Source organism: Neodiprion lecontei, chromosome 7, assembly GCF_021901455.1.
Source record: "Neodiprion lecontei isolate iyNeoLeco1 chromosome 7, iyNeoLeco1.1, whole genome shotgun sequence".
Classification (NCBI taxonomy): domain Eukaryota; kingdom Metazoa; phylum Arthropoda; class Insecta; order Hymenoptera; family Diprionidae; genus Neodiprion; species Neodiprion lecontei.
Genome location: NC_060266.1, coordinates 24260464 through 24287742, shown reverse-complemented (window position 1 = coordinate 24287742; position 27279 = coordinate 24260464). Strand labels below are relative to the sequence as shown.

At 37.5% G+C, this 27279-nt stretch overlaps 2 protein-coding genes across 12 annotated transcripts in view; one reads left to right on the top strand and one right to left on the bottom strand.

The window, feature by feature from the left end:
* LOC107224485 (dystrophin, isoforms A/C/F/G/H) overlaps positions 1 to 27279 on the top strand; it is a 325712-nt gene that overhangs the window by 23088 nt on the left and 275345 nt on the right. For 8 of the 10 annotated variants that reach the window (XM_046745770.1, XM_046745763.1, XM_046745768.1 and 5 more), the window contains exons 2-33: positions 2755 to 2816; positions 3597 to 3689; positions 5412 to 5489; positions 5584 to 5676; positions 6120 to 6209; positions 6285 to 6483; positions 6583 to 6731; positions 6848 to 7243; positions 7330 to 7971; positions 8063 to 8188; positions 8290 to 8766; positions 8910 to 9067; positions 9130 to 9497; positions 9588 to 9940; positions 10062 to 10496; positions 10591 to 10743; positions 11198 to 11359; positions 11564 to 11866; positions 11964 to 12107; positions 12194 to 12364; positions 12802 to 12984; positions 13146 to 13262; positions 13379 to 13498; positions 14753 to 16237; positions 16447 to 16671; positions 16760 to 17275; positions 17398 to 18035; positions 18537 to 18684; positions 19837 to 19950; positions 20066 to 20242; positions 20367 to 20474; positions 20647 to 20758. In XM_046745770.1, coding sequence (XP_046601726.1) covers positions 2755 to 2816; positions 3597 to 3689; positions 5412 to 5489; positions 5584 to 5676; positions 6120 to 6209; positions 6285 to 6483; positions 6583 to 6731; positions 6848 to 7243; positions 7330 to 7971; positions 8063 to 8188; positions 8290 to 8766; positions 8910 to 9067; positions 9130 to 9497; positions 9588 to 9940; positions 10062 to 10496; positions 10591 to 10743; positions 11198 to 11359; positions 11564 to 11866; positions 11964 to 12107; positions 12194 to 12364; positions 12802 to 12984; positions 13146 to 13262; positions 13379 to 13498; positions 14753 to 16237; positions 16447 to 16671; positions 16760 to 17275; positions 17398 to 18035; positions 18537 to 18684; positions 19837 to 19950; positions 20066 to 20242; positions 20367 to 20474; positions 20647 to 20758 — 8595 coding nt within the window. The remainder of the gene's footprint in view (positions 1 to 2754; positions 2817 to 3596; positions 3690 to 5411; positions 5490 to 5583; positions 5677 to 6119; positions 6210 to 6284; positions 6484 to 6582; positions 6732 to 6847; positions 7244 to 7329; positions 7972 to 8062; positions 8189 to 8289; positions 8767 to 8909; positions 9068 to 9129; positions 9498 to 9587; positions 9941 to 10061; positions 10497 to 10590; positions 10744 to 11197; positions 11360 to 11563; positions 11867 to 11963; positions 12108 to 12193; positions 12365 to 12801; positions 12985 to 13145; positions 13263 to 13378; positions 13499 to 14752; positions 16238 to 16446; positions 16672 to 16759; positions 17276 to 17397; positions 18036 to 18536; positions 18685 to 19836; positions 19951 to 20065; positions 20243 to 20366; positions 20475 to 20646; positions 20759 to 27279) is intronic. The other 2 variants (XM_046745769.1, XM_046745771.1) reach the window with 2 other exon arrangements.
* Positions 22587 to 25632, bottom strand: LOC107224489. 2 transcript variants are annotated; one of them, XM_046745792.1, is made up of 6 exons: positions 25400 to 25632; positions 25076 to 25324; positions 23863 to 25005; positions 23555 to 23797; positions 22988 to 23455; positions 22587 to 22911 (listed from the first exon to the last, which is right to left on the bottom strand). In XM_046745792.1, the coding sequence occupies exons 3-6, from the start codon at positions 24071 to 24073 to the stop codon at positions 22655 to 22657; spliced, it is 1179 nt and encodes a 392-aa protein (XP_046601748.1). In that variant the 5' UTR covers positions 24074 to 25005; positions 25076 to 25324; positions 25400 to 25632; the 3' UTR covers positions 22587 to 22654. The 2 variants fall into 2 exon arrangements, 1 of the variants encoding a protein (XP_046601748.1); XR_006905455.1 differs by lacking the exon at positions 22587 to 22911 and having other exon boundaries at positions 23045 to 23455; positions 25076 to 25318; positions 25400 to 25526.

The window sequence follows — 27279 nt, the reverse complement described above, 5'->3', positions numbered from 1 at the left end:
AGGTTGTTGAAGTTGGAAGACAAGAAGCATGAGGTAGAAATAATGCAAGAATATCACCAAACGGAATGGACGAATTTTTTGAAAATAATAGACGATACATATTCAGTCTGCAAAAACTCGTCGTGTGATAATACAAATTAATGTATCGTGACTGGGTAATAATAATAACAACAATAGCGTACGTGTACGCATTAAACACGTGCAAGGAGATTAGAAAATTATCATCTTGATTATAAATCAATGAATCGTTAGACGTGCGATTGAAATTTACATCGTACGTTGTGGTTTATGAATTTAAAGCTTGTGACTGTGTAAAAAAAACAAGAAAAAAAAAGGAAAAAGGGAAAGAGAAAGGTAAAAACTTGAAACAAAAAAACTCACTCGGTGGCCTCGTTTAGTCTTATCTTTTGCCGCTTCAGCGCCGGTTCTTCGTCGTCTTATCAACGTTTTAGCCGTTGCTGCAAAAACGTCGGTACAATACGTATTACAATTACGCATCGCATTGTTGCACATGTGTGTATGTGTATATATACATATATATAAAAGACAGGAAACTAAAAACTAAAAATAAATAACACCATTCTCGTCTTTATACACGGACGATCTGTAATTATTTACTTATTTATCGTTTCTTCCTGCCCAGCTGTGCAAATGTAAATACGTGTATACGTGTATAGGTATGTAAAGTAAAATCGAAGAAGAAGAAGAAGAACTGTCTGGCATTACGAACGACACCGAGAAATATTTCTACGTATTTTACTATAATTGCTGGAAAAATTCTAGTAAAACGGGTTATTGTTACAGTAAAGTGTTTGAATATTGATGAAATTATAACAGAAAAATAATTGAGCACTGGTAATTATTATTATTGTTGTTGTTGTTATTGTAATTACAGTTGTCAATATCGGAAGATTTTCTCCAGGTCGTCTGTTTGGTTTGTTGATGTTTTCTTATCTTTTTTTTTTTCCCAATTTCACACAACAAACAAAGTTCCTTATATCAAGAATTTATTACGCAAATGTTTCGCCAAAATTAAATTATCGCATACAAATAACGTGTAACAAAAAAACTACACCGCGAGTGATGTAAATAAATAATAATAAATCTTGTTAATCCGCATCTACTGTCTGATGGCGCAATTTTAATTTTTTTTACACAGAACTAGAAATTTTTTTATTCCGTTGAAAGTAACGAAACGAGTCTCGCAAATGTTTCACAGTGATCACAGATAAAGAAATTTTTCTCGGAGCTGCGTTTGAGTTACGAATTTGAAATGTTACGAAAGCGCCTAATTTGGAATTATTTCGCGGCGAAAGTTGATGCAAAGAAATTAAACTTTGAAGAGACAGCGCAAGTTTTGAATGTTCGGAAAGTTCCGAAAATTCAAGTTACGATAGAGAAAAGTTTCGCAGAATAAAGTTTCGATAGACTAAAGTTCGGAAAATGAAACTATATCAACACAGCGTTATTTATTCAACGTATATATATACATTTTTTTTTCTTTTCGTTTTGTCTAAACTATGCACGTGCCAATGCCAATTTCTTCTAAAGACAAAAAAAAAATTGTTTTCGAAAAACAAAAAAATAAAAAGAACGAACAACACTCAAACCCTTTTCTATTTCTACTTGTTAATTATTATTAAATGCTGCTGCTTTAGGGAAAGAGAGAGGAAGAAGAGAGGCCGGTGCCGTATTCGGATGTAAAGATTTCTCTCAAGGTGACGAGAGGAATAAGGTTTCTTTCGTACGTACATAGGTGGTATATAACTATACACCTATGTGTATATATACCCCATTCACCGCAAGCCTGTGTTTCAGCCGATTTATAAACCTTATGCATCGCTCTTACTCTACGTGATCCGCATTCTCGGTTCTCTTCTTCCGTATTCTCTCTGCGATTTGTTTTATTTACTTTTTCAAACTCTCTTGCAACACAGTCTTGAACACACACACACACATCAAACCTTTGATATCATCGCGCTTCAAATATATGCCAGCGTGGATTCTTGCAGAAGAGGAAAACCATCTCATTAGTAGAGCTTGACGCGGAAAACCGCGAAATAGTTTTTTTTTTTTATCTCCAACTCATCGCCGCAGATGCGAAACAGACGGCGGTGAATTAACGAACGAACGAATTAATGAATGAACGAATGAATGGATTTGTAAACCGACTCGCGCCGTTCATTTGTTTACATTTCATTTGACGCAAGATTTGACGGAGAAAATTGTTTGTTTTTTTTTTTTTTTTTTTTTATCCTTTTGCGGTTATGTAATTAATCGACGCGTTACGTTCGATGAAAGGGAAAATTTACCCGTGTCAACGAATAGTTTTACATATAACTATAAAACCGAACGAACTCTGATGTTCTCTTACTAATTATCCCTAATTTATTTTTTTTTTCTCTCATCGAGAGGATGCCAATTTTCGGTCTAGAAGCCGATGGTAATTTATTAGAATTATAAATTATACAGATTTTGACATATTATTGGTTTTTTTTATTTATTTTTCTTTTATACATACATGTATACTACTTTGATCTTTATGTTTACCTTTTTTACACTCCAGAGATCGACGAAGATGACGAATTAAAAGTTTTATCAGTGTTTGATGAATTTATGTGATCGTGATCGTTGGAATGAAAAATATTTCTACTCTAGTCGGTAATGAATTCGGTTGGGGGTGTTTTTTTTTTTTTTATCTTTCTTCTTTAATTTCTATTTTATTGTAATCTTTTATTTTTCTTCTTATTTCAGATGAACGGGAAGATGTACAAAAGAAAACATTTGCCAAATGGATAAACTCACAGCTTCTGAAGGTGATTTTTATTCCAGTTTTAGTTTCAGTTTTTTTTTTTTTTTTCCCCTCTCCTTCTAACACAGCATATATATAAATTTTTTGTTTTATATCCGACTGTTGATATTCATTTAATGACAAATTATCACAAAAATCTCTTATTGTATAATCATACACCGACAAAAACATTCATTTATAACAAACTTTTTTACCAATTGTGCAAAAGATGAATTTGAATTTCTTTCTATACATTTATCACAATTTCCTGCGTATTAAAAGATTCATATTTATATTCGTTTTCTTTTTTAATTTTGTTTTTAATTTTTTTTGTACAGTTACACAAACAGTGTTTCAAAGTTACACCAACGTAAAAATTATTCAGGATGAAGTTTTATGTTTATAAAGCTTAGAAACTCTTTTCTCGTGATTCTCAGCGAGGATTTTAATTAAATATGAAATTGTATGAGGATATAATTTACCAGCAGGTATAAATATATAAGACTTAAAGTTCTAGCCGAGATTATATTATCATTTCTTCGCAGAGAGTTAAAATTTTCTTTGTTTCCAGAAATAAAATCCGACTGATTTATACTGTTTTAATTATCCACGTTGTCTGAGCTCTCGTTTTCATTTTTACACATCTCTATAATTCGGTTTTTTTTGGATTTAAACGCAATATTTTACAACAAGCTTCAAACTTTTATGCGTTAATAAATCGTGAGAAATATAATGTGAAACGGTGCAAACGGTGATGAAGAATTAATTTACGATTTCTACAATTATACATTGTATTATTTTTCAGAATCATCACGAACCTGTATCAGATTTATTCGTCGATCTCAGGGATGGGAATCGACTTTTATCACTCCTGGAAGTTCTCACCACAAAGTCATACGTGAGTATAATCGTTATTATGTGAAACCAGAAATGTATCGAATACTAGGAAAATTGCCAATTTGTGTATAATCGATACGAGAATCTTTCAATACGTTAAAAATCAACGATTTATTTATCTTAACACCAGACCGCTGGTGAAAATGGAATAACATTTTCACAGCGCCGAGTCCGCAATATACGCGAGAATATACGTGTGTATGTATATAATATTGAACACTTTTTATATTTTTTTTTTACCCTCTTGTTCAAATATTTGCACCGCGATGAGTTTACTTTATATGCATAAAATATAACCGATTTTTCTTTTTCCTTCTTTTTTTTTTTTTTTGCCGCTTGACGATGGATGTGGGAAAATTTTTCGCATTATATATCGCCGCGTATTGCAAGAAAAAATTTATATTACATTGGTTATAAATAGATTTTTATTCATGCCTTTTTTATATATACATATACATTTAAGGTTCTTAAATATCTTTTGACCTTGAATAACTTTTAAACGAGTAGATTTATCATAAAATGCTAAGAGACCTTTTTTTTAGAGAGTTCAATACCCTATAATATAGATATATATATATGTATAAAAAGAAATAGTACGAACTTTTCGATACAGTATAATATTATACCTACAGAACAATCTCTTGAAACTTGAAAATCAACTGCGCATGCGCGGGTTTTATTCAGCTGTTCGCGCAGGCTGGCCAATCCGAGTTTCAACTGTCAAACTGTTTCTGCCGGCGATGTTGTTGATACGAATTTTCGAGATTAGAATCTCAAATAATTGAGGTAGCGACTCGGAAAGATTTCGGAAGCATTTGTTATTGGGTCGGAAAGTTGATTCTACAAAGAACGGTCGGAATTTAATGCTTATGCTCTTTGAAAATTCAAACGTATACATTTTGCGTACGTTGGCCCGTCGGCATCGCAGAAAAAAATATCGCTGCGGGAAGATTTCGCCGACCAATGAGATTAAATTATTTGGCGGATGCGCGTTTGATTTTCAAGTTTCAAGAGATTGTCCCGGTATTCTATCTTCAAATTTCTTCATTTTTCATCACGCGATTTACAATTCCAATGTAATACAAAATTCTACAATATAATTCACAAGTGTGATTTGTTGAATTTGTGTGTAATGACGAAATTCACGTACATGCATACTTTTAACAGGTACATGTAATTTCTTGCAATTGGTACATTATTTTATACTTTATTGATATCTCCATCGACGATTTTTATTTCATTGTTATAACTTGTTTCTCTATTTCAGAAGAATCTATGTTATTGTTATATTTGAATTGTAATAATAATAATAATAATAATATGTAGGCGTATTTATGTACATTCAAAAATTGCGTTATCCACAATCGAAACAGTATCACGTGTCGTTTATATTTAAAAATAATCAGGATCACCAATAAGTATTCTACCTTGTGTATAATAATACTTGTTACGTAAAATAGAGTATCAAACTCTGCATTCCAGCAGGGTTGCTGTACGCTGATATGGATATCGGTGATACATGTATGCATGTGTGTTCATAAGATGTAATAAATCTCTTTAAACCAGACAGAGATGAATGTGAAAATCACTTTCGCTTTGTACTTAACATACAGTATTATGGTATTTGATTATACTTGTTACTTATAATTTTTGTGCCTGTATTCTTTTCAAGGACATTTTTTCACCCCATATTATATAATTTTAATTGATATCTTGATTGCAGAAGAGAGAACGGGGACGTATGCGCGTCCATCATCTCAACAATGTTAACAAGGCGTTGCAAATTTTGGAACAAAACAATGTGAGTATGAAAATGCAAGTTTTTCAAATGCGAGTATTAACACTGGATAATAGCTGGACATGTTTTTTTATCCGACGTATTTTCTTTCTCGCAGGTCAAGCTCGTCAATATCAGCAGCAACGATATCGTTGACGGTAATCCCAAACTGACTCTGGGCCTTGTATGGAGCATTATTCTTCATTGGCAGGTGAGACGAGACCGCAGGTTTATTTATATAAAATTCTTTCAATCAGACGGTGATTAATTGTTGAAATTTAAATGTATTTATTTTGATACAGTCTAGTAGTAGAAAAAATCCATCAAGTATCTTGTCTGCTGTTTCACTCTTCCGCAAATCCCAAAAAATTATCCTACAACAATCCGATTACCAACCTTTACATCCCGATGTTCATCCTCGCCAGTATTCGATAGTTCCAGTCAAGTCAGAGATCAACTCTCCTTCCACGGATGACGAACTACGAAAAGATTAAGTGTAATTTTTAGTAGTACTGAAACTAGACCAGAATTTTTTGTAATTTATACATATTAGCGAATAGATTTTTCATGAATTTTCATTATTCTGTGTTGAAATTGAATTCTGAAACTAGACTATATTCATGATTGTGTCGTTTTGTTTGTTTTAATCTTCAGGTACATTATCACCTCAAAGATCTCATGTCGGAGCTGCAGCAAACGAATTTGGAAAAAACTCTTCTCGCTTGGTGTCGTCAAAATTCGCAGGTATTTATCTCAATTTAATACCTAATTAGTTATTGAAATTTTCATAATCTTCCGTTAACTCCAATTTCTTTACAGAATTACGCGGGGGTTGATATAAAAAATTTTACCACCTCTTGGTCGGACGGATTGGCTTTCAACGCTCTTCTTCACAAATGGAAGCCTCATCTCTTTGACTTTAACAATGTATCACGAAAGCATCCAAACGCCAGGCTCGACCATGCCTTCAAACTCGCTCAAGAGCATCTCGGAATTGAAAGGCTTCTAGATCCTGAGGGTAAGCTAGATTTCTACGTTGTGTTAAGTTTCTGGCAAGCCAGGTAGGGAACCTGATGACTTATACATTGTTTTCTCTTTTCTCCCTTTCCAATTACAGATGTGAATACCTCGGTACCGGACAAAAAGTCTATAATGATGTACGTCATGTGTCTATTTCAATCTCTTCCTCATTCCGGTGACGATGTCGGTGATCTGGATGTTTCTATAGCCAGTGATTCCAGTCCAGTAACAACGCCGGGTGCCGAGGTAATTTTTTTTTACACATAATATGCAGTTTAGAAAATGACCATCATTGTTGGTACGGAAAATTCGGAAACTAGATTTTTTTTTGCTGTAACAATCAAATGTTCATGTTTTCACAGAGTTCGTTGTCATTTGCAAATCTCGGTATGCCGATATCTCGACCAATGAGTCTTGCGACAAATGTGTCGGTTGAACTTGGCGGGTATCAGGTAGCTTTGGAGGAAGTTTTGACTTGGTTATTGGAGGCTGAAGATAAATTAAGCCACGCACCGGAGCCTGGACCTACCCTGGATATTTTGAAACAACAGTTTCACGAGCACGAATCTTTCCTCATGGAGTTATCAGGTCATCAGGACGGAGTCGGTGCTGTTCTTGAAGAAGGTGCCAGGCTTCTGGCTGATGGCGGTCTTCACAAGGACGAGGAAGAAGAGGTCAGAGTTCAAATGCAGCTGCTAAATTCACGGTGGGAAGGTTTAAGGACTCATGCAATGGAACGCCAGTCCAGAATCCACGAGGTATTTATTTCAATAATAGTTTGTCGATGATTTTTTTGTATTTTTGAATGACGAGCGATGTTTAACTTCGAATTTTTTCTTCTCAGGTTCTAATGGAAATGCAGCAAGGACAGCTGGATTCGTTGAGACGTTGGCTGACCGAAACGGAGGATAGAATATCTCGGATGTCCGCTTCTGAACTTAACCAGTTGGCTCTTGATGAGCAGATGAATCAGCTGAAGGAACTGAGGAAGGATATTCAGCAGCAGCAAAGTGTCGTTGACGGTTTAAGCAAGATTGTCGTTGTTGTGGACGAAGACAGTTCGGAGACTGTTTACGCACAGATGGAGGATCAGTTGACGGCGTTGGGTGAAAGGTGGACGCATATTTGCCAGTGGATAGAAGAGAGGAATCAAAAATTACAGTTGCTCTCGTCTCGTTGGGGCGATTTGACTGACGAATACAAAAGACTCTTGGCTTGGCTAAACGAGAGAGAAATTACCCTGAAACAGATGGAGGCGAATCCAGCCTCGGAAATGGGAGAAATATTGGATCGAATAAAGAAGTTACAACTTCTGAAAATTGAGATGGACGATCAGCAGAAAAAGCTCACATCTTTACAAGTCGTTGTTCAGGAATTGGACGAACAGGGATCTTCGCCTGAGAGCACAAACATTTTGGACAAAATTGAGAATCTTCAAGACAGGTGGGACGCTGTTGTTCAAATTATGGAAGTTCAGGGACAAAGGGTAAGCGTCAATTTCAAGTTTACTTGAAACTTGTTCATTTTCGAGTTGCCGCAGCTTTTTAATAATTAGGTGTAATTTCATCGTCCCTCAGATATCGAATTCTGGATTTGAATTTGAACTGAAACCTGCTCAGGAAACTACAACTACAGTCACCGGTAATGAATGGATGACTGAAACTGTAACGACTATAGCGTACAGAGAAGACGTCGCAGCTTCTGTGAGTAAAAAGAGAGACTCAACAATTTTCCTAATCACTTTATCGATCAATCGTGAAATATGTCACGGTTTTTACTTCCTATCCGTTTCTTATTTTTGCAGACTTCTCACAGCGATTCGAAGAAACGTCGTCTTGGTAGCGCCACTCGACAAGAGTTCGACGCTGCTTTGTTGAATTTATACAAGTGGTTGGATTACGTCGATTTAGAAACAGGTCGTTCGGAGGGCGTTTTTGACGAGCTGAGTGTCGAAGAGAAGAAAATCGTTTACGAGGATAGTCTGGCTGACTTGAGTTCTCACGAGATTGAATTTACCAAAGTTTTACACTTAGGAAGTCAACTTTTAGAGGAAACTAAACAGACGAATGAGCAAACCGAAGATGATGAACAAAAAATCAAAAGCGTACAGGAGAGGTGGAAAGCGACGACTAATAGGCTTCAAGAAATCAAAAAGAGAATCGATTATCTAATGGATCTGAAACAATTCAATACCGAATTAGCTAGCTTACAATTAATTCTTGACGGATATTCCAAATGGTTTAAAGGTCATCATGGAAATAATCAAATCGAAACTTATAGGGTAAGATTTATCTTCAAAAATAGCCTCATCACCTTCTAGCATTTTATCATACGAAATTTTAGCCCTTCGGATTCTCTGTCTCTGAATCGCACGGCAAAAAGTTTGATTTTTCTTCTAAAACAATCAAATTCCTCTCCATTTAGGTAAAACTTAAGTCTATGAAGTCGCACGAGGATCGTATTAATAAGTTGAACGCGAAGGCGAAAAGTTTGAGTGAACATCAAGGCGCTGGCAGTGAAGGAATTACGGTAGATGCAGACGCAAAGACGTTTGAAACTGTTTGGAACGATCTCTCGAAAAGGTTAGTCGCTTGTCGATTTCTTTGTCGTACCAATGATTAATTTTGGATTACTGTTTTTGCAGATTATCAGAACGCCTGACCGAGTTAAGAAACCAGGCTGACAAAAAGCCACCTAAGAAATATACAGAAACAGTAAACAGTCTACTATCCTTCATTAACTCTGTCGAAGGTGTTTTGCTTTTGGAGCATGCCGTAGTCTCCGATGACAAGTCAATGGAGAATCAGCTGAAAAAGTTCAGGGAACTGCAGGAATCATTGGCCGCGCAACGAGCCAACTTTGAATATGTAAATTTGACAGGCCAGGACTTAATTGCAAAAATTAACGACGATCCGAGCAGCCAAAGACTGAAGGAAGAATTGCAAGATCTCAACACTAAATGGAGTGATATTCCCATAATACTTGAAGAACGACAGCAAAAATTATTGAAAGGTATTTAAAAATGTTCATTGCTGTCGATAAGAACGGCAGAAAATAATTAATAATTGTGAAATTATTCTGAAATAAGGTTTTCTTTTTCAGATATCGGATCATTAAAAGAGTTTAACAGTGAATTCAACAGCTTCGGAGAATGGTTGGAAAAATCGTCAAGATATTTGGAAGAAGCTTCGGAAGATGCTCTCGTCAATGATGTGGAAACAACGGAATTCAAATTGGAACAAATTCGGGCCCTTTCGGATGACATAAGTAAAAACAAGCCCAGGATCGAGCGCATACAAACTTGTGCCAACAAGTTGCTTGAAAACTCCGAACCAAAGTTTGCAAATGTTCTTAACAACAGATTAGAAACTCTTTCGCAAAAGTGGCACGCCATCGTAGACGGTGTTAAGCATCAGGGTGACAAATTCCAGAATGCGTTACAGAAAAACGACAAGGTAATTAAACCAATTAAACAGCAACTTTACATAAATCAAAATTTGCACGATAAGGTGTCAGAAAAATTTAACACTTCAATTAGATCAGAGGTCATTCGTATACGCTTTTTAATTTTTGTAGATTATAAATGGAATCGAGGATTTCACGAAGTGGTTATCAAACTTGGAACAGGAAATTCCTGCTAAAGAAAAGATTACTTCATCTGTTGAATTATTCCAAGCTCGTGGCTGTTATCAAATATTAAAAGACAAAGTGGACAGGCGAGTCGAGGAGTTTAGAAACATCAACGAAATGGGCAATGACAAGTTGCTGAGTTCCGAGGGATCTTCCGTACAAGAACTGGGAAGACGGTTTACTCACTTGAACGCGAGGTGGACGGACGTTACTGATCGCATTTACGAAAGATATCGACAACTGCAAAATGCGAGTCACGAATACGGCGAATTCAGAGCTCTAGTTGCTCAAGAAAGTGACTGGCTTGACAAACTCGACAAGAGACTTAAAAAGTCGACTAAAAGTGCGGCTGACGCTGAAGAGATTTCGGAAGAACTTGACGTACGTTTAAATCATCAGAATGTTATCGATAAGATGAAAATTTGTACCTATCTATTATTGTTTGACTGTTATTACTTGTAAATTTCTTCTTCAGGATTTGGAAAATTATATTCGTAATCGTCCTGAGTCACGTTTTGCCAAGGTCCAAGATATAGGCAAGCAACTGATAGACAATGATATCATGACTAAATTGGTGAAGACTGATGTTGAAGCTTTGTTGAACCGTTGGGAAAATCTGAGTAAGAGGGTGAGCAGATAAAAAAAAGTTTCTTTTTTATTACCCATGTTTTAAACGTGACTAATATTCAATAAGTAACACAATATTCATACATGTATACATGTAATTGTACAAGCATGTGCTTCAGTGATTAATGCTTGAAAGATTTTTGTTAAATTCGCGGTATTTCATGCTTTTACGGTTTATTACGAAAGATAATTTGGCCCTTTTCAATAACTGTTCTTAACAAATTGTTTAACTGAATAATTATATATTGACACAATTTGAAAATTACTTTCTCATCTGAGTGTATCAAACAGTCTATTTTAATGTTGGCTCGTAATATTTGTTTAACCACTTGCAACACCAATAATTAATATCCTTTGGGATATAACTGTTGAATCGAAATGATTTTGGGACTCGTAGAAGCTCTTGCAACGTGTAAAATATAGCCAGATGGATAGAGTGTATTGTTGTTGGGTAGGCAGGGGAACGGGCGCAACTCTTGGAAGGATCTGTGAGGCAAGCTCAAGAGTCAGAAGGTCGTATTATTGCGCTCCAACACTCGCTAACGCAAGTAGACTCCGTACTAACTGCACGTCTTGATTGTGATCTGACTGCAGATGACTTGCCGCACGAAATTCAGGTCTGTTTTTACCTTTCATTCTTATTTATGTACAATTGTGTTTAACACATAATTTCATTACGTGTCATCAAAATAAAATGAACAAACCGTTGGTTTAATTCTGACTGCGTGTGTCACAAAGTCTAATAATACATAGTAATAGTATTAATTAACATTTATGTTTATCATTTTATGAGTGGGCTGATTGGAATTTATATTGTGCAGAAATTATTCGAAGAGTTGAAGAATCAAAAAGTTACGTTGCATGAAATGGAGTCGCAGGTTGAATCTTACAAGGCAAATGGAAAACACGAGGCAGCCGCCCGACTTCAAGAACAAATGCAATTGATTGAAGGGAAATTTGGAGAAGTGAACGCTAAGTTCCAACGTTTTTGCTGCCCTCAAAACCTCGAGCCAAGATTATCTCGTGCTTTGAGGGAACTCAGAGGCATTGAAGAAGCAACTTGTTTGCTTGAATTAGCATCCGAAGATCCGGAGGCGATAGAGGGACAGCTAAAGCATTGTTTGGTGAGTCTGGCTAAATATAATACTCGTAGCCAGGATGATTTCATTTCGTTGCCTGTTTTATATATATTAAAAATTATATTTTAACGGTATTTTTCAGCGATTCTATCAAACTCTTAGCGAAATAAAAGGCGAAATTGAAAATATTATTGTTACTGGAAGAAAGCTCGTCGAAGATAGAATCGTACAGGAGCCAGGAAAATTTTCTAAACGAATCGATACACTTAAAGAATTGTACAATAAGGTAAGTCCCTTATGTATTCATGGTTATTCAGACCTGACGATTGGTTCAATAATTGATAGCGATTGCGATTACTTTTCTTGTTTCAGCTCGGATTGCAAATAACTGAATCAAAGTCAGCGTTAGAATCTGCCCTGGAATTGTCTCGTGATATATTCAAGCACATGACCTATATCAACATGTCTATTGAGAGTATAAATAAGGAATTGGACACGCAAAAGAACATGCCTGAATTGCCTGTTAACGCGATATACGTTACGGTGAGTATTTTATTTTTATTTTATTTTAAGTGGATTTCTTGTATTATATCAATAAATTTTCACCTTAGCCTTTGTTGTCCATCCTGATATTAATTTTGAATTACAATTATCCGACAATTTTTTGCAAGAGAGACCGAAAAACTCACTTTTCAAAATCGACGTTTTTGTTTTTAAAGAAATAGAAAATTTGTGTCATTCGTTAATTTTTTTTTTTTTTTTTCCCGAGTACTTAGTAATTGATTTCAATTTCTCTGTATTTTTTCAGAAATAATTTGATTTTTTTTTCTCCCTCATTTTTCCTGATTTGTCATTTTTTATTTTTCTACTCTGATGTCACGGTTCCAATCATGATCGAACCAAAGCATTCTAGGAAGGCGAATCGATTTTTCAGTCGATGGGATTATTTTGGAAATTTGATTTTTCATTTTTGGTAACAGGAAACGCTTACTGAAGTTATTCCGAGGTTGAACTTGGTGAGGGACAAGTTATTCAGATCACAAGATGAGTTTTCAAAACTGTGTGATCCCATGTACCTAGAACAGCTCAGAGACAGAGTTACAGAAGTTACAACGAGGTTATCAAACACCGAACGAAGACTTAGACTTTGTAGCGGATCTGAGGTAATTTTCTTGAATAATAAATTTGTCAGTGTAATATTTCAGTAATTTCGGCGGAAAAGTTCAACTCAATAAAAGCAACGAACATATTTGTTCCAGTGATTATGTTTTCGTCTCAAGTACCAAACATTTCAAACTCTGATAATTACGTCACTTTTTTTTAGGAGGAACCAAGCGTCGATGAGATAAATGCCTGGCTGAGACAGACAGAAGAAAAACTAAATCAGTTAGATGCTGTGCCGGCGGATCAGTTGAGTGAGAAGCACTTTGAACACTGCAAGGTATTTTTTTGTTTTTTTCATTTCTATTTGTCCATAAATTTTACCAAATAATTTCATAATGTTATGTTTATGCTAATTACTTGGCGACAAAAATGAAATAACAATTTCATCGACAGGCGATACAGAGCGAGATGATCGAAACAAAGCCTAAGGTAATGCAGCTGCAGCATTGTTCGTTCTATCCAAAGGTTGCCAAGGTTTGCGAAAAGTGGGAAGAAATTTGCAACAGGATACAGGTGAGTCAAACTACTATATCGGTATTTATGTTGATTTAAATTGTATTTTTCACAGCGTCGTATTATCACAAAACACACGATCTTTCCTCTTTTATCGTAAAAACTTTGAATCGAATACGATCATTGCTTATCATTCATTGCTTATGTTTTGCTTTTTACACTGTAACATTTGGTGTCTGTCATTTCTAGGCTTCAATGTACTAGTTGTTTACATTTCATTTAAAATCACCCCCCTTTACTACTGTTCTATTTCACATCTAATTCAATTTCTGTACATTGATTTGAAAAATAGCTTTCGGTTTGTCATCCAAATAGTGATGCGCGAATGAATTTGAACAAAACGTGGTAAACAATCAATCAACTCTGATTGTATTTTTTTTTAAACACATACTTACTTAGATACATAGTGCATGAAACTTTAAGATGTATACTGAAAGAAAGAACCATTTCTTTATGACTTTGTAATCTTAGCCTGTACAATATTAATCAATAATAATATTTAATAATAAAAATAATGTGAATAATAACTATAGTTTTAACAATCTCATAATGTAAAAAGTCTCGTGTATGTTATTTCAAGATCGAACTTTTATCCAGGGTATAAAATGAAAAATGTAAATCAGGATCACAAAACTATAGTATATACATTTCAATATTTATAGTATATTCATGGTATTGTCCAAGAGGTGTTCCATGCTTATTTTATGGTGCCGGTCTTATTTGGCGTTGCACAAATATACTACAGTCCGCGTAAATAATGTATCCACATTGGTGCACAACTGTAAACGAACGAAATATACATACATACATATACATATAATACTGTATTGACACAAAAGTTCTGGTGGATGGACAAATCAATGAGAATTGAAAGTTTTATTATTCTGCACAACTGTATCTCGGCAAAGTAGAAAAAAAAGAGAAATTTTCAAAACACGGTGTCGTCTCTCCCCTGAACATGACTATTTGCTTATCGCAAAGAGGTTCAGACAACGTACAGGCCACGATATAGCCGAATATATTATTAATATATGTATTGCATACACGGAGAATAATTAACGCACTATATGGTGATGGATTGTCGAGAAATATTACTCTACACGATTATCGCAGTGAAGTATTCTGCATCGCTCGCATTGTGTCTGGACTGGCTTAATATCATCGTATCATTAACACGCTATTTCACCATTAAACGACGCTTAAACGATCAAGTTCTCCTCAAGTTGTACTCCCTAAGCATAATATTTTCCACAGGGCTGGATCCAAAAAAGTACAGATCATTTGTTGGTTTATAATAAGAGAGCCGATGATAAGGGGAGAGACAATTTGGAGATTACTAATTCGTTAGTGCTATTAAAACAAGCCACAAATTCACAAGTTCGACAAGACATTGATCAGGATGAATCTATTTACGGTATCGGCTATCTAAACCCCGCCTTTGAAGACAATCGAAACAACGCTGTCAAAACGCCTGAGAGTTCTCCGATAGACATACCTCTTCGCAGCAGAAAGTCTAGCGCAAAAGCAGACAAAGCTGAGAGCAGAATTATCGACATTAGTAAAACTGTTAGAAGACGATTAGATATGAGTTCCATTCCAGATGTTGTGCAAACTTCTCAGCCTCGTAAAGTTTGTCCAGACGACGACTCGCATGTATTGTCACACGATAAAGAGGCGACGATGCCAGAAGTTGCGGCTGAGGAAGAATTTTTTCTTTCAAAAAATAGCAAGCTTTTCTCGCAAGTTTCGACCAATAGCTTGACTGCTACCGATTCTAGGCCTATTAAATTCACTAAGGCGCAGCCTAACTCTTTCCGCATCGTCGAAGTACGAGAAATGGAAATAGTAAAATCCGTAGCTTCGCCGGAAGACCATGTCGTTCTCCCGAGCGCCAATGTCAGTGTTGAACAAATGCCTCAGGTTGTAGAACGCGTCGAAATTTTAGAAGATGCAGAGACGGAGCCCGAGTCTGTGGATACAGACACCGAAGGGAATGAGAATAAGAACAAGGAATCAGACAATATCGGTCCAGACAATTCGGTAATAAAGAAACGAGAGCTCATTCCAATATTGAAGAAACGACGATCCTCTGGCGACGGATCAGGAAAGTCAGTGAAAAAGCTCAGCCTTAAATTAGATATCGATGATGAAGCTACAGATCTGTCGCAACTGTTAGACGAGGCCCTCAAATCACCGCGTTATGCGATGCCTGGGCATAGATCTGCAAAACAAGTGACGAACACGTCGCCATTGACTTTGGCTTATGGACCTGCTGTTGGTAATTTAAAAATTGAAAGCCATGTTAACGTCGTTGAAAAAAGCAGTTCAACCGCTTTGAAGGATCCCGAGAGTGTCGCAGAGTATCTGATACTCGACGATAAACCCACGCCGGTTGCTTCCGCCTTGGATCAGAGCAGTTTGAACAATAACGGAGCACGTAAAAAAGTTCGAAAGCCTTCGGGAGCGAAGAAACAAGTAGAGTTCTCAGACACGTATGAAATTGTTGGAAGCGTCAGTCCCGGATTTGTGAAACAGTACAGAAAATCGCCAATACCAAAAGTAGCGAGATACTTATCTTCGGACGACACTTTAGAGGATTGCGACAGTTTTTACGGAAGCGACAAAGAGACCGACGACGCATTAATATTTTCTGACGATACCGAAATCGATGTTAGTAGCTCAAGTTCCGACGGAGAGGATTCCACTTTAGGAGAGCATGTTGAACACCTCTTGGCTAAGGTAATGGCTTTAGGATGATCGTTTGCGTTAGTTTCATGCTCTACTTATATTAACAATAATTGTTACGCAGCTAACGATGCATTCACACAGCTAACGTAAATTTCATTAAAATAATATATGTGTCGAATTATCTGTAAGCCAGGTAGGAAATAACTTGACGTGAGATCTGCACGTTCTTAAATTGTATCCCGATTTTCCGTTTTCCTCAGATTAAAACCGAGAAGCTGTCTCGCTCCCCGGTTCGAAAAGTCCCGTCAAAGTTTAGCAGTGAATCCAGATCTCCTCTAAGTCCGACCAGTCAAGCTAGAACCACATTCGAAAGAGATATTTTAGAGTTCGAACAAGCGGCGCAAAGGATGCTCCGAAGAATGGACGTTATGTTAATGACCATCGGAGGAGTGACCCATGAAAAGGATCCAGCAAAGCGTCTCGAGGTTTGTGAAATGAGATCATTAAAAATTTTTGTCTTTGAAATAAACGATCAATTAATGTTTTTCATTGTAAAATTTGAATTTCGACCAGGTTATCAAGGGAGAAGTTAGTTGCCTGGCACCAGACGCTGCAAGTTTGATAAGCAAGGGAGACGGTTTGGTCATGACTGTACATATGGCAGACCTGTCAAGAGCTGAAAAGATAAAAACGGAGCACCAGGATAAATTGAGGAGCAAATGGCATCAGGTAATGTCTGAGACAGAGGCGAGACGCACGCAGGCTCAGAAAGCCGAAGAATCTCTCAGGCAGTACAACGCTTTGATCGTGGAATTCAACGATTGGTTCAACGACGTTCCCCGAAAATTGGAACAGGCCAATAATTACGAAGGACAGCTTGAATTGTTTACCGAAGAGTTTGAGATTAAACAGGAACAGATACAAAAACTCAACGAACTGGGTAACGACCTTAAGAGATCGAACGTTGGTCATTCGGAAACTACTCGATACACCATAAACAGCAAGTGGCAAGAAATCAGTTCACAATTCAAGAGATTTAGCGGTAGTAAAGACAAGGATAAGCTTGTTGCTGAGAAAAAAGTGGAAATTGTAAGTACGATATGTTTAATTAATTCTATGTTTTCTAATTCATATTAAAAGACTTTACTCCAGTACACATTTCGCTTGGATTATTCACATTGCTAACGGTGTTTTATGTGCATTCGAAACAGGATACCGAGAGCATAAGTAAGCCTGATTTCGTGACGAAGACAAATAAGTTGCGAGAGGAGATATCGACTGTGTCAAGGTCGCTGAACTCGCCGCCACTTAATGGAAAAGACTACGAATCGTATATAAATCAAGAAGAATATTTGAACAAAATAAGAAATGCTTTAAGTATCTTGAAATCGAGTGTTGAAGAGGTGGAAAATTTAAGTTTCGACGTTGTGAGACGTTTGAGAAACGAACAAGCGGATCAGATTGTGCGTTTGGTTGAGAAACTTAAGGACGAATGGTCGAACGTTAACCAGAAATATTCAGTCAGGTACAATACTTGGTCGAGGTGTACGGAGAATTGGAAAAGTCTGCACAATACCTGTCGGACATTTTCCGACTGGTTGGACATGGCGGAGGATTTGCTTAACAAACTCAATGCTACCGGGCATTCAAAAGCTGCTAAAACTAAGGTTCCGGAACTGGAACAAGAGGTTTCTAAAAGACAGCACACCATCAATACTATCACGACATCCAGTAAAGAAATTATCAGTCGATCCTCTCCAGAGGAAGCAAGGGACTTGCAAATGATGGTTGAAAATCTTATAATTCGATGGCAAAATTTGTGCGCTGAATTGAAAACACGAAAGGAAAAGTATGTCGACAATCGTTTCATTTATTTTCATTAACCTTTTGCCTAGTGTTTGAATAGTAGAATCGATATCTTTAGCTGAAAGTAAGTTTATTTTATTATTTCTTGAACAATTCATGGGTTAAATTAGTTGGTCTCGTCTTGTCGTCGATTACTAAAAATTCACCTTCAACCTTTCGCGTTAATTTTTAATGGTACAAAATAGTGAGAGAACAGCCAGCAGCTTTCACATGTGGGGATTGTCAAAGTTTGTGGTAGGTATATGTGGGATGACAGTATTGGGCTATTTCAGTAGCGGCTTGTCTCTCTCGGAGTAATGATCGGTGTCTGGATAATATTAAACAAACATGTACAAGTCAGTGTTGTTAATTGTTGAAAGTTGAGAAATTATTGCAATTATTTCTTTCTTCCTTTCAGTTATTCACTTTTATTTATTATACTAAGATTATCGTATTAATACCAAGCTAGTCTATCAATGATCCTGAAATGTGAATTTACTTTAAGGATTCTCTCAATGGAAAGAAAATCTGCGCCCGGCGATAAAAGTTTGGACGCCGTTCATCACGTAATCGATCAAGTGAATTCGCTCCTGGCTTCCTCGGCAAATCCATCGGATGACACGTCGCTGTCCATAAGGCTTTCGCTGATCAAGGTTAGTCGAATAACAGATTGTTATTTCTTCAACTTTTTTACAGAAAAGTTTCTACGAGTGCATTTACTTCTTTGCGAGTTTTGATTATCAGTACATTGATAAAAATTTCTAAGATTATTGCGCGATTGAAAAACGGTAATAGTTGAAACAGATATGTTATTACATGACCGTGTCTAAAAGTACAAAGAATACGTAACTATTAAACTTTTTAAAACCTTTTTGTTCAATCTTCTTGTTCCACTTGAACGAGTAATTGCGGGGGTTTATTGTAGCCTGATTAGAGCCGAGTTAAACTGGATTCTAATAATATCACTGCATTTCCTGACTCTCGTAGTCGGCTTGCCAAGACAGAAATAACTCCGTACTTGTATTTTTGTCCAGTTTAGGTTTACGTTTTGCCGCTCATTATGTTGCATACACCATGAATTTCGTTACACAATTTGTAATATCTTTGCCAACCGGTCAGTATGCGCAGGAAACCTCTGAAATGAGTAAAGCCGTCATTCTTATACGTTGTCTCTTCTCTTGCCAATGATATTTCTTTTCTAACACTTACCACAATTTTACTCAATCTGATTTCTTCTCATTATCGATATGCCGCCTTTGATATCGTTAGTGATAACATGTTTATTTTTTTGCCTACTGTTTTTCTCTGCAAAACGTTGGCTACTTGTTAGAGAGGTAAATGGCACGTCTCTGTTTGAGGTCTATATATATATTTCTAGTATCATATGCATATGTATATGTGTATATAAAGAAAGCAGGGAATGTAGATGTTTCTCACTGCTGTGGGGTATCACTAAAAATAGACATTTTCCTACTGAGAATTTTTTATCCATTATATTTAAAATATTAATAGATTTCTCTCATAACGGTAGATAGACTGAAATTTATACACCGACCTCAACATTTACAGGATTGAGCAAGTTTTTATTACATCTAATAATAAGTAAGAAATTATTTGATTGATGTGTTAAATTTTTATTTTGTAAGTGTAATTTACCTTCTCTGTAACACTAGATTTAATAAGTATCTGTACAATTATGTACTTTTTGTCGTGTTTTCAGGATTTGGTCATTGATATTTCTGAATTAAGACATATATTAATATAGTAATTTTATAACTATACGAAAAAGATGTCATTTCTTTCAGGCAAGATCAGAGGAACTCGCTTCACGCCGGCGAGGAATGGAGGCTCTCGTCAACCAGCAAAATAATCCTCGAAACGAAGATGTTTACAGAAACATCATTTTTGATATGGATAAGGTATCGATGAATTTATTTCACGAATAATAATACAAAGTAAATTGGTTGTCTTTTGTTCAATTATACATCGACAAGTCGTTTTGCATTAGTAAATAAATTTTTATTTTTGTCATAGGCGAGCTCGAGTCTTTCGGCTCACCGTGAATACGTTGAGAGCAAATTGACATCTTTGAAAAAGTACATGAACAGTTTAGACACAGTGATGGCGTGGGTGATGGAAACGCGAACTAGATTAAATATTTCTCGAGAACTTCCCCAACAAGAACGTACCAGAGTTATCGACAATATTATGGTAAGTAGAGATTCGTTAAGTGGTTTACAACGGATCGAAGTGTTCTCAATGTGCTTAGAAAATTTGACGCGAGTGTTTCTTATTACCAGATTCATAGATCTAGCTTTGTCTTTTTGATCTTCAGGTTAGCGTTGTCGATCGTGAAATGGAAGTTAAAGATGTTATAGAAAACTACACGAACTTGGAAAAGGAATGCGAATCAGCCAGGCAACCGATATCCGTCGAACTACAAGTGAGTTGCTCTTTTCTACCAGTCTGAGGGAAATCTTCTTCGATCTTACGATTATTACATAGGATTTTACCTACACGTGGACTTTTAATTACTGTTTACGATGAAACGCGTGATATTTAGTGCATAATTGTATCGACGAAAATATTCTTCAATTTTTTCAATTGTTTTATAGGAAAAATTGAAGAAGTTGCGCGAGGATTGGCAGTTTGTGAAGAATCGCGGGGAATCACCGGATCCAGAAGTTCTAACAACAGTATCTCCTGTTTCGGCCTATCGACAAAAAGGTAGGGAGTCAACATTTTCAAAATTCCTGCTTTTCGATTACTTGTATACATGCGCATACCAATATGGTACATGCTGTTCTGTTGCATCGTTGTGTTTGGGTAGAAATAATTGAATGCGAAGTATTTTCACCCTCGAAATTATTCATAGACTTTATGAATAGCTTTGATTATTTATCGCGTTACACAGTGACGAGTCTCTTTATTCGCTTAGGTTTTGTACATCGCCTGATGGTATAAGGTCAATCTTAACATATATTATGTATGAAAATAATGCGCTCGATTTTTGCTGCGGCTGATATCTCGTGCTTTTACTTTATCAGACTTTACCTATCGGGGTTTCAAAAATTAATTGTGCATTGCGTTTGTTCAGGATTACTATTTGCCTATGACAAAGACGCTAAAGGGAACTCTGGTGGGTAACAAATTTAAGATTAGCTGACAGATTTGTAGAAGTCATAACTGAGCGTGGAAATTTTGGAATCTGATAACATCACTCTTACCTTCGGTGACACGAATCTTTCTAGTTTCAAATTTTGCTTCCACGACGGTGCAGTTTTTAGGCATCGATATTTTACAAGCAAATTGTGCTCTGAAATTGCAGTCATGGTTTACCAGCATTCTTTCGGAGAGTGGAGTTTTTGATAGCTTCGTTGATCTTTGGACTCTCAAGATATGATTATGTTTCTATGTGCGCTGTTCTATTTACGTATTTATCTTGTTGCTCGTGAATAACCCAACGTCTTGTACTTTTCCTTCGTGCAAATACGCCAACACCGCGTCGATGCATTTGAAAAATTAGATACAGATTTATAGGTTCGATTGCAGGGTTTTGATGTTGGTTATTGACGTCGTTTCGATGCCCAGCTACGCAACATTCACTCGGGTTTATAGATTCGTCGATTAAAAGTGTGGCTGCAGTCGCGCATCTCCCAATGAAGCAGCTTGATACATGCTTATCAAAATAAGCATTCAGCTTGCTGGAAATTTATAAGTGAAATTTATAAAGTATTGCGAGCAGGTTTTGTGTAAAAGGTATAAATCGAAATCTAATCGAAAAATCATTGGCTGATCAGGCCGAACGTAAATATTTATAATATTTTCACTGATGCCTTCATATTTCAGTACTGGAGCTAAACAAAAATATGACGCTTTTCAAGTTTTGAGATGATAAAGTCGCGTCGAAGATGCGCACTTTCGAGACTTTTACGTAACGTACACATATCGTACCCTTTGACCCACTCTAGATAACAGCGATTATATAAAAATATAATGCGGGTAAAACCCCACATTATACTCGCAATATCATGCGAAAAGTTTTTCCAGAAGATTGTAGTAAATTGTGTGCAAATAAAATGTAAATTCGTCACACGGAGAGAAGAAAATTCATTCAATCACAAATAGTAAAAGTATTCTACGAGAAGCTATGTAAGTTTGTCAGTATTTAAAATGGTCGTTGCTACAAATTCTATAACGCGTAGGTATAGGTATGCGGTGATCGGTACTTGTAATATTGACCTAATAGGGAGAAAATTCCTTTACGTCAGATACGCAGACGGTATTTTTCCTCGCCATGAACCTCGACACGTGAAACTTCAACTTCGTCTTCACTCTTTTTTCGTTCCCTCTTACTCGTCGATTGGGATTCTTTTACATGAGAAGCAGTCGCTGCTCGGGGGTGTGTTACAACTATTGATCGACGATCCGAACTCGTTACGTTCGATTTTTGCGACAAGATCCAAGATCTCTGTATTTGAAACAGCGTTATCGGCGAATTGGTTTACCCGACAAAGAAAAGAGAAAATATCAAATCTTTGCCAAACTTCAATAATATCTTGGGATCGGATCGGATATACGGGTTTTATTTTTCACTTGGCAATCGTTGTAATCATTGTTTGTTTACTGCGTCAAAAGTACATAAATCCTACGGTATATATAAATTTTCGCGATTAGGGTCAGCCTGGTTGTCGGTAACGTTGGCTTGACACTGTTCGTCGCAGGGTCCTTTTCAGGAATTGGGAGCTCGCAGGCGTAATGCGCAATCTTTACCAGGCAATCGACAGTTCCTAGAGACCCGTCGAGAGATATTATCCAAACACATCCATGAGTGTTGTCAGGTTGAACAGACCCCCATGGTATGTTGCTTACGGTCGATTCTATGAAACGGAAGAAACGATCGCTTATCTGACGTAAACTTCGCGGACTTTACGATTTTTAACAATCAGAACTTACCGTCACGAATACTGATCCACTCGCCGAATTTGGAATAAATGCCCACGTGTATTGTGTAAGGAGTGTTCTTGGTCAGGTACTCGTAGATTTTTCGGTTATCGGCCACTGCCAAACTAGCACCCTCTCTCTCGCACAGTCCTTTCGCCTCCACCCAGGTTACTAACTTCTTGTAGAGCTTGTAAGCCACGCTTGAGTTGAGAATCGGGGCGTAGCCGTCCGGAAGAGATGCGATTGCTTTTTTTTTTGGGATTGACGGAGACGCGATTAACTGACACACTTGTTTCAGCGACATCGATGGAGAGAGAGAGAACGTTTCCTCTTGTCCGCTTATCGGCTTTTCGCATACGAAACCCAGTCGAGCCGCGCAGTCTTCGTCGCCCAATCCTAGGTTGCACCCTTGGATCGTGCTGCAGTTTTGAATGCCGTTGGGTTGCGTTGGTGCCCACGGAACGTTGGGTACCGGCGCACCTGGGAACAGACACGATGTGATCGACGTTCGCGGAGTCTCAGGCTTGAGCTCATCGCGCTTGGAATTAAAGGAAAGTCGTTGTATCGTTAGAAACTCACCGTTGTGCGCCTTGGTCCACGCGTCCGAAGGGCCTGATCTTCTTATGCCGACCCACAAGTAGCAGTCGAACGGTTTTATGTCGCCTACGAAGCGAACTTTGTCATAGGTGTCGATTATAGCCAGACGAGCTCCGTCCTCGATGCACTTTTGCTCAGCTTCCTCCCAATTTCTCTCCTCGGTGAAAACCTTGTAAGAAACTGTATTGTCTCTGTACGGGGTGTAGGATCTCGGCGCATGATTGACTGAAAGTAACGTTCGTTCAATTTCGTTCAATGCCTTCTCTCGGCAATACAGGATCTTTTATCACCTATGACCTGGAGGTGCGTTCTCGCTGAGCTCAAAACTCCAAAAACTGTCAAGACGCACGCAAGCTGCAGAAACAGCGACTGGAACTGTCCGATCATTTTCACACTGATGTCAGTCTTCGTCAAAACTAAACGTATCAATTGCGGCGTGTAGCTTCTACGGACTTTATTTATACCCGTGATACAAACCCTCAAACTCCCTCCTTTCTCCATAATTCCGCGAAATTTTGCTGAAGATACGACATTAATCAAAGCTTTGTATAAATATGCATTCGCGTCGTTAATTTCAATGTTACATTTTATCTAATCCGTTTTAACGGCCTCCTCTAAAGATATTCTGCTTTCAATATTGCATGGATACATAATCTTCGGTCTTGAAAGACGATAACGTTTCGTATTTTGCAACCGTATATAATCATTATTGACACAAGAAAAATAAAATTACGAAGCAGGCAAAAGTTGATTGCGCTCAGTGGATTTGAATGCCTGATCAGCCGGTAAATTAATTTCATATCGGATGGTCGCTTTCTGGGAAATATTTCGTTCTACCCGGATGTTCCTTTCGCATATAACAATGAACATGTAAGGATTTTATGGTTATACGGAGAATATGAATTATGAACGATGAAGATCTCGTCGGCAGAATTAAATTGTTTTATTTTCGTTTCAGGAGATATAAACAAGTATCCAATGCACGTATGCTTGAAACAGAGTTCTAAATAAACGAGCCAACTACCGCGTATCCCTTCGGCCGGTACAAGTTTGTTGTTTATTCTGACATTTGGTTCCGTTTGTGAGATAGTATACCATATATCTTGAGATCCCGCATTTTTCGGCCATTGGAAATTCACGCATTGATGTGCAAACTGACTAACTACTGATACCACCGATACAGTGCCACTGTCTTATCAGGAAATACAGCTCAACGTTGCCCTCCATTCGGTTCCAATTACTTCATCCAGCTCGTCGCAACTTCAATCAGTCGTATCTGATGCTTGGATTCACCGGCGACTTTTCGCAGACGAATCCCTTTCGCTGGCTGCAGTCCTCGTTGCTCAATCCCCGGTTGCACCCTCGGACGGTGAGGCAGTTGAACGGGCCCGAAGGTTTCGTCGGTGCCCAAGGAACGTTGTTCATCGAGGCGCCTGGCGGAGGGAGTCGCGAATTAATTAGTCAGGGATCGCGAATCCTCGGATTCGGTAATCGGGCACTTACCTTCGTCCGCCGTTATCCAAGGATGCTGCGGATCCGATCGCGACACTCCGACCCAGACGTAGGCGTTGAACGGCTTCATTCCGCCGATGACTCGAACCTTCTCGTAGCTGTCGATTATCGCCAGGCGAGCTCCTTCGCCTCTGCAAACTTGCACAGCTTCGTGCCAGGTCCGCGGTTCGTTGTGAACCTTGTAAGCGACGGTGTTGCCCATGCACATGGTGTAGCCTTGCTCGATGAACCTGGTTTGAACTGACACGCGCCTTTAATTTCAATCACTCTGGCAGACCTTTCGCAACTTTTTCGAAATCAAAGGTATTCGCTTACATGTTTGATCGAGCACAGCTTCGGTGGGGCACAAAACTCCCAGAACTGTGACGAGGCATAGCCACTTTAACGGTAGAGTCATTTTCGAAGTGCTGCCAGTCTTCATTGGCATATCGTACTAACTATGCTCTGCTGTTTGCTCTCCTTTATAGCATCCGATCCGTCAGATACTTCTTTTCAATTCATCACATGTGGCCTTTGCTCTCGTTTTTCTTTCTAGAATCTTACGATAAATCAACTTCCGACACGAGTAAATTCAGCGCGTAGAGGAGAGCTTGCATTGCGCACAACTTGATAACATATTGCAGATTGAATCGATCGTTAATCGTTCTTGACTTTGACCCACGTTTCCGTGTCGGTTGACTTGTGAATGTGCCAATGTGCGTTTCACGATCTCGTTCCACCACGCTTCTTACTTATCCATTCAATCTCACTGAATAGATCACCAATTGTCAAGTGAACTCTGTCGAATTCGCGTCGGACAAAGTCTTCTTTCCAAATCCTCTCTAGCCTCTCTAGCCTATTCTTAAGGGATGCTTCCTCATATTTCCTGTTTGTGTTTCACGCACCCTTTGCATTCTAGTGTCGTTTACAATTTATATATTTTTTTTCACACCACGTGCCTCCTCCCTATCTTTATAATTATTTCGTCGTAGTTAGAACAAAGTGAAGAATACCATAGCAAGGAGTCTTTGTTTGACGACAAAAAAAGTTTTCATTTCGTTGCTTTCAATTTACATTACGAATGATTCACTGCCTAATAACAAGGCTGAGCATTGATCGGCGTAATGACGGTTTCACCGCGTGAAATTTAATCCTCCATAAAAAATAATCGTAAAGTAAAACGAGAAAGTAGAGGACGGCGTAGGCTGTGTAGAGTCGGAAAATGAATTCCGAGTTGAGACCGTAATCTTCGAGCTCTGGTTTCAGCTTCTCCATTTTCGATTTTAATAACACTCGGCAGGCTCTGAAATGACGAAAAAAAACAAAACAGTTACAAACTGTGAAAAGCTCGCGAAACATCACGCGTAATAATTCAACGTATTTCGTCTCGCTGCAGGTTTTATTCTGCGTTTGTATCTTCTCAGATAACACAGGTCTGCAAACAAATATTTTATATCAGCTGCATAAGATGTTTTTGGTAAATATCGTGTTTTCCAAAAATTACTTCCATTTCCCCTCCGTCACGTACAGTATTTTTGCAAAATACGTAGTGTTTGCATAAAAAAAAGATAACAATAATGAAAAAAACCACCATTTCATTACAATTAACTAAACAAATATCTCTTGTAAAATTGAACAAAAAATTTCTTCATCAAATTCACTTAGCATTCCGTGTTCATTCTTTTTGCTTATGAAACCTTTTCTGCTTCTCTTTTGATTCATCTCCGAACACGCTTCCGCTTTTAATATCCTCTTTCCCCTGTTTGTATTTATTCTCGAGTCTCACTCTGATACACATTAAATGAAAGTAAGAAATTACTTTTCCATGGGACTTTTGTAATTCAGATTTCGAGTCAAGCTGGAATTTTACTCTAAATAAAACTACAAACAGTACTCTTAGAAAAAAAAAACCTGACGCGATGGAATTCTTTGAATTTTTTCCCGTTATCAGTGATTAAAAAATTTATAAGAAACAGTGTATAAAAAAAAAAAAAAAAAAATCGTGCAGTTTTTTGGTTTCAGACCTGTGTTACCGCTTAAAAATTTTGACAGTTGAATTATTTTTACTACCTTTCGGATCTTCACAATTATTCCGGCCACTGTGACAGCCAAAATAGATTTTGAACTCTCTCTCTCTCTCTCCTCTCACTCTCACTCTCACTCTCACTCTCACTCTCACTCTCACTCTCACTCTCACTCTCACTCTCACTCTCTCT

Bases quoted from the DNA above. Each gene is read 5' to 3' on its own strand.
- LOC107224489 (XM_046745792.1), bottom strand. From the start codon at position 24,073: ATGGAGAAAGGAGGGAGTTTGAGGGTTTGTATCACGGGTATAAATAAA. The intron at 23,456-23,554 runs GTGAGTTTCTAA...GTCTGTTCCCAG, and splicing joins GTGGACCAAGGCGCACAACG to GTGCGCCGGTACCCAACGTT. The intron at 22,912-22,987 runs GTAAGTTCTGAT...TCCGTTTCATAG, and splicing joins GTGGATCAGTATTCGTGACG to AATCGACCGTAAGCAACATA.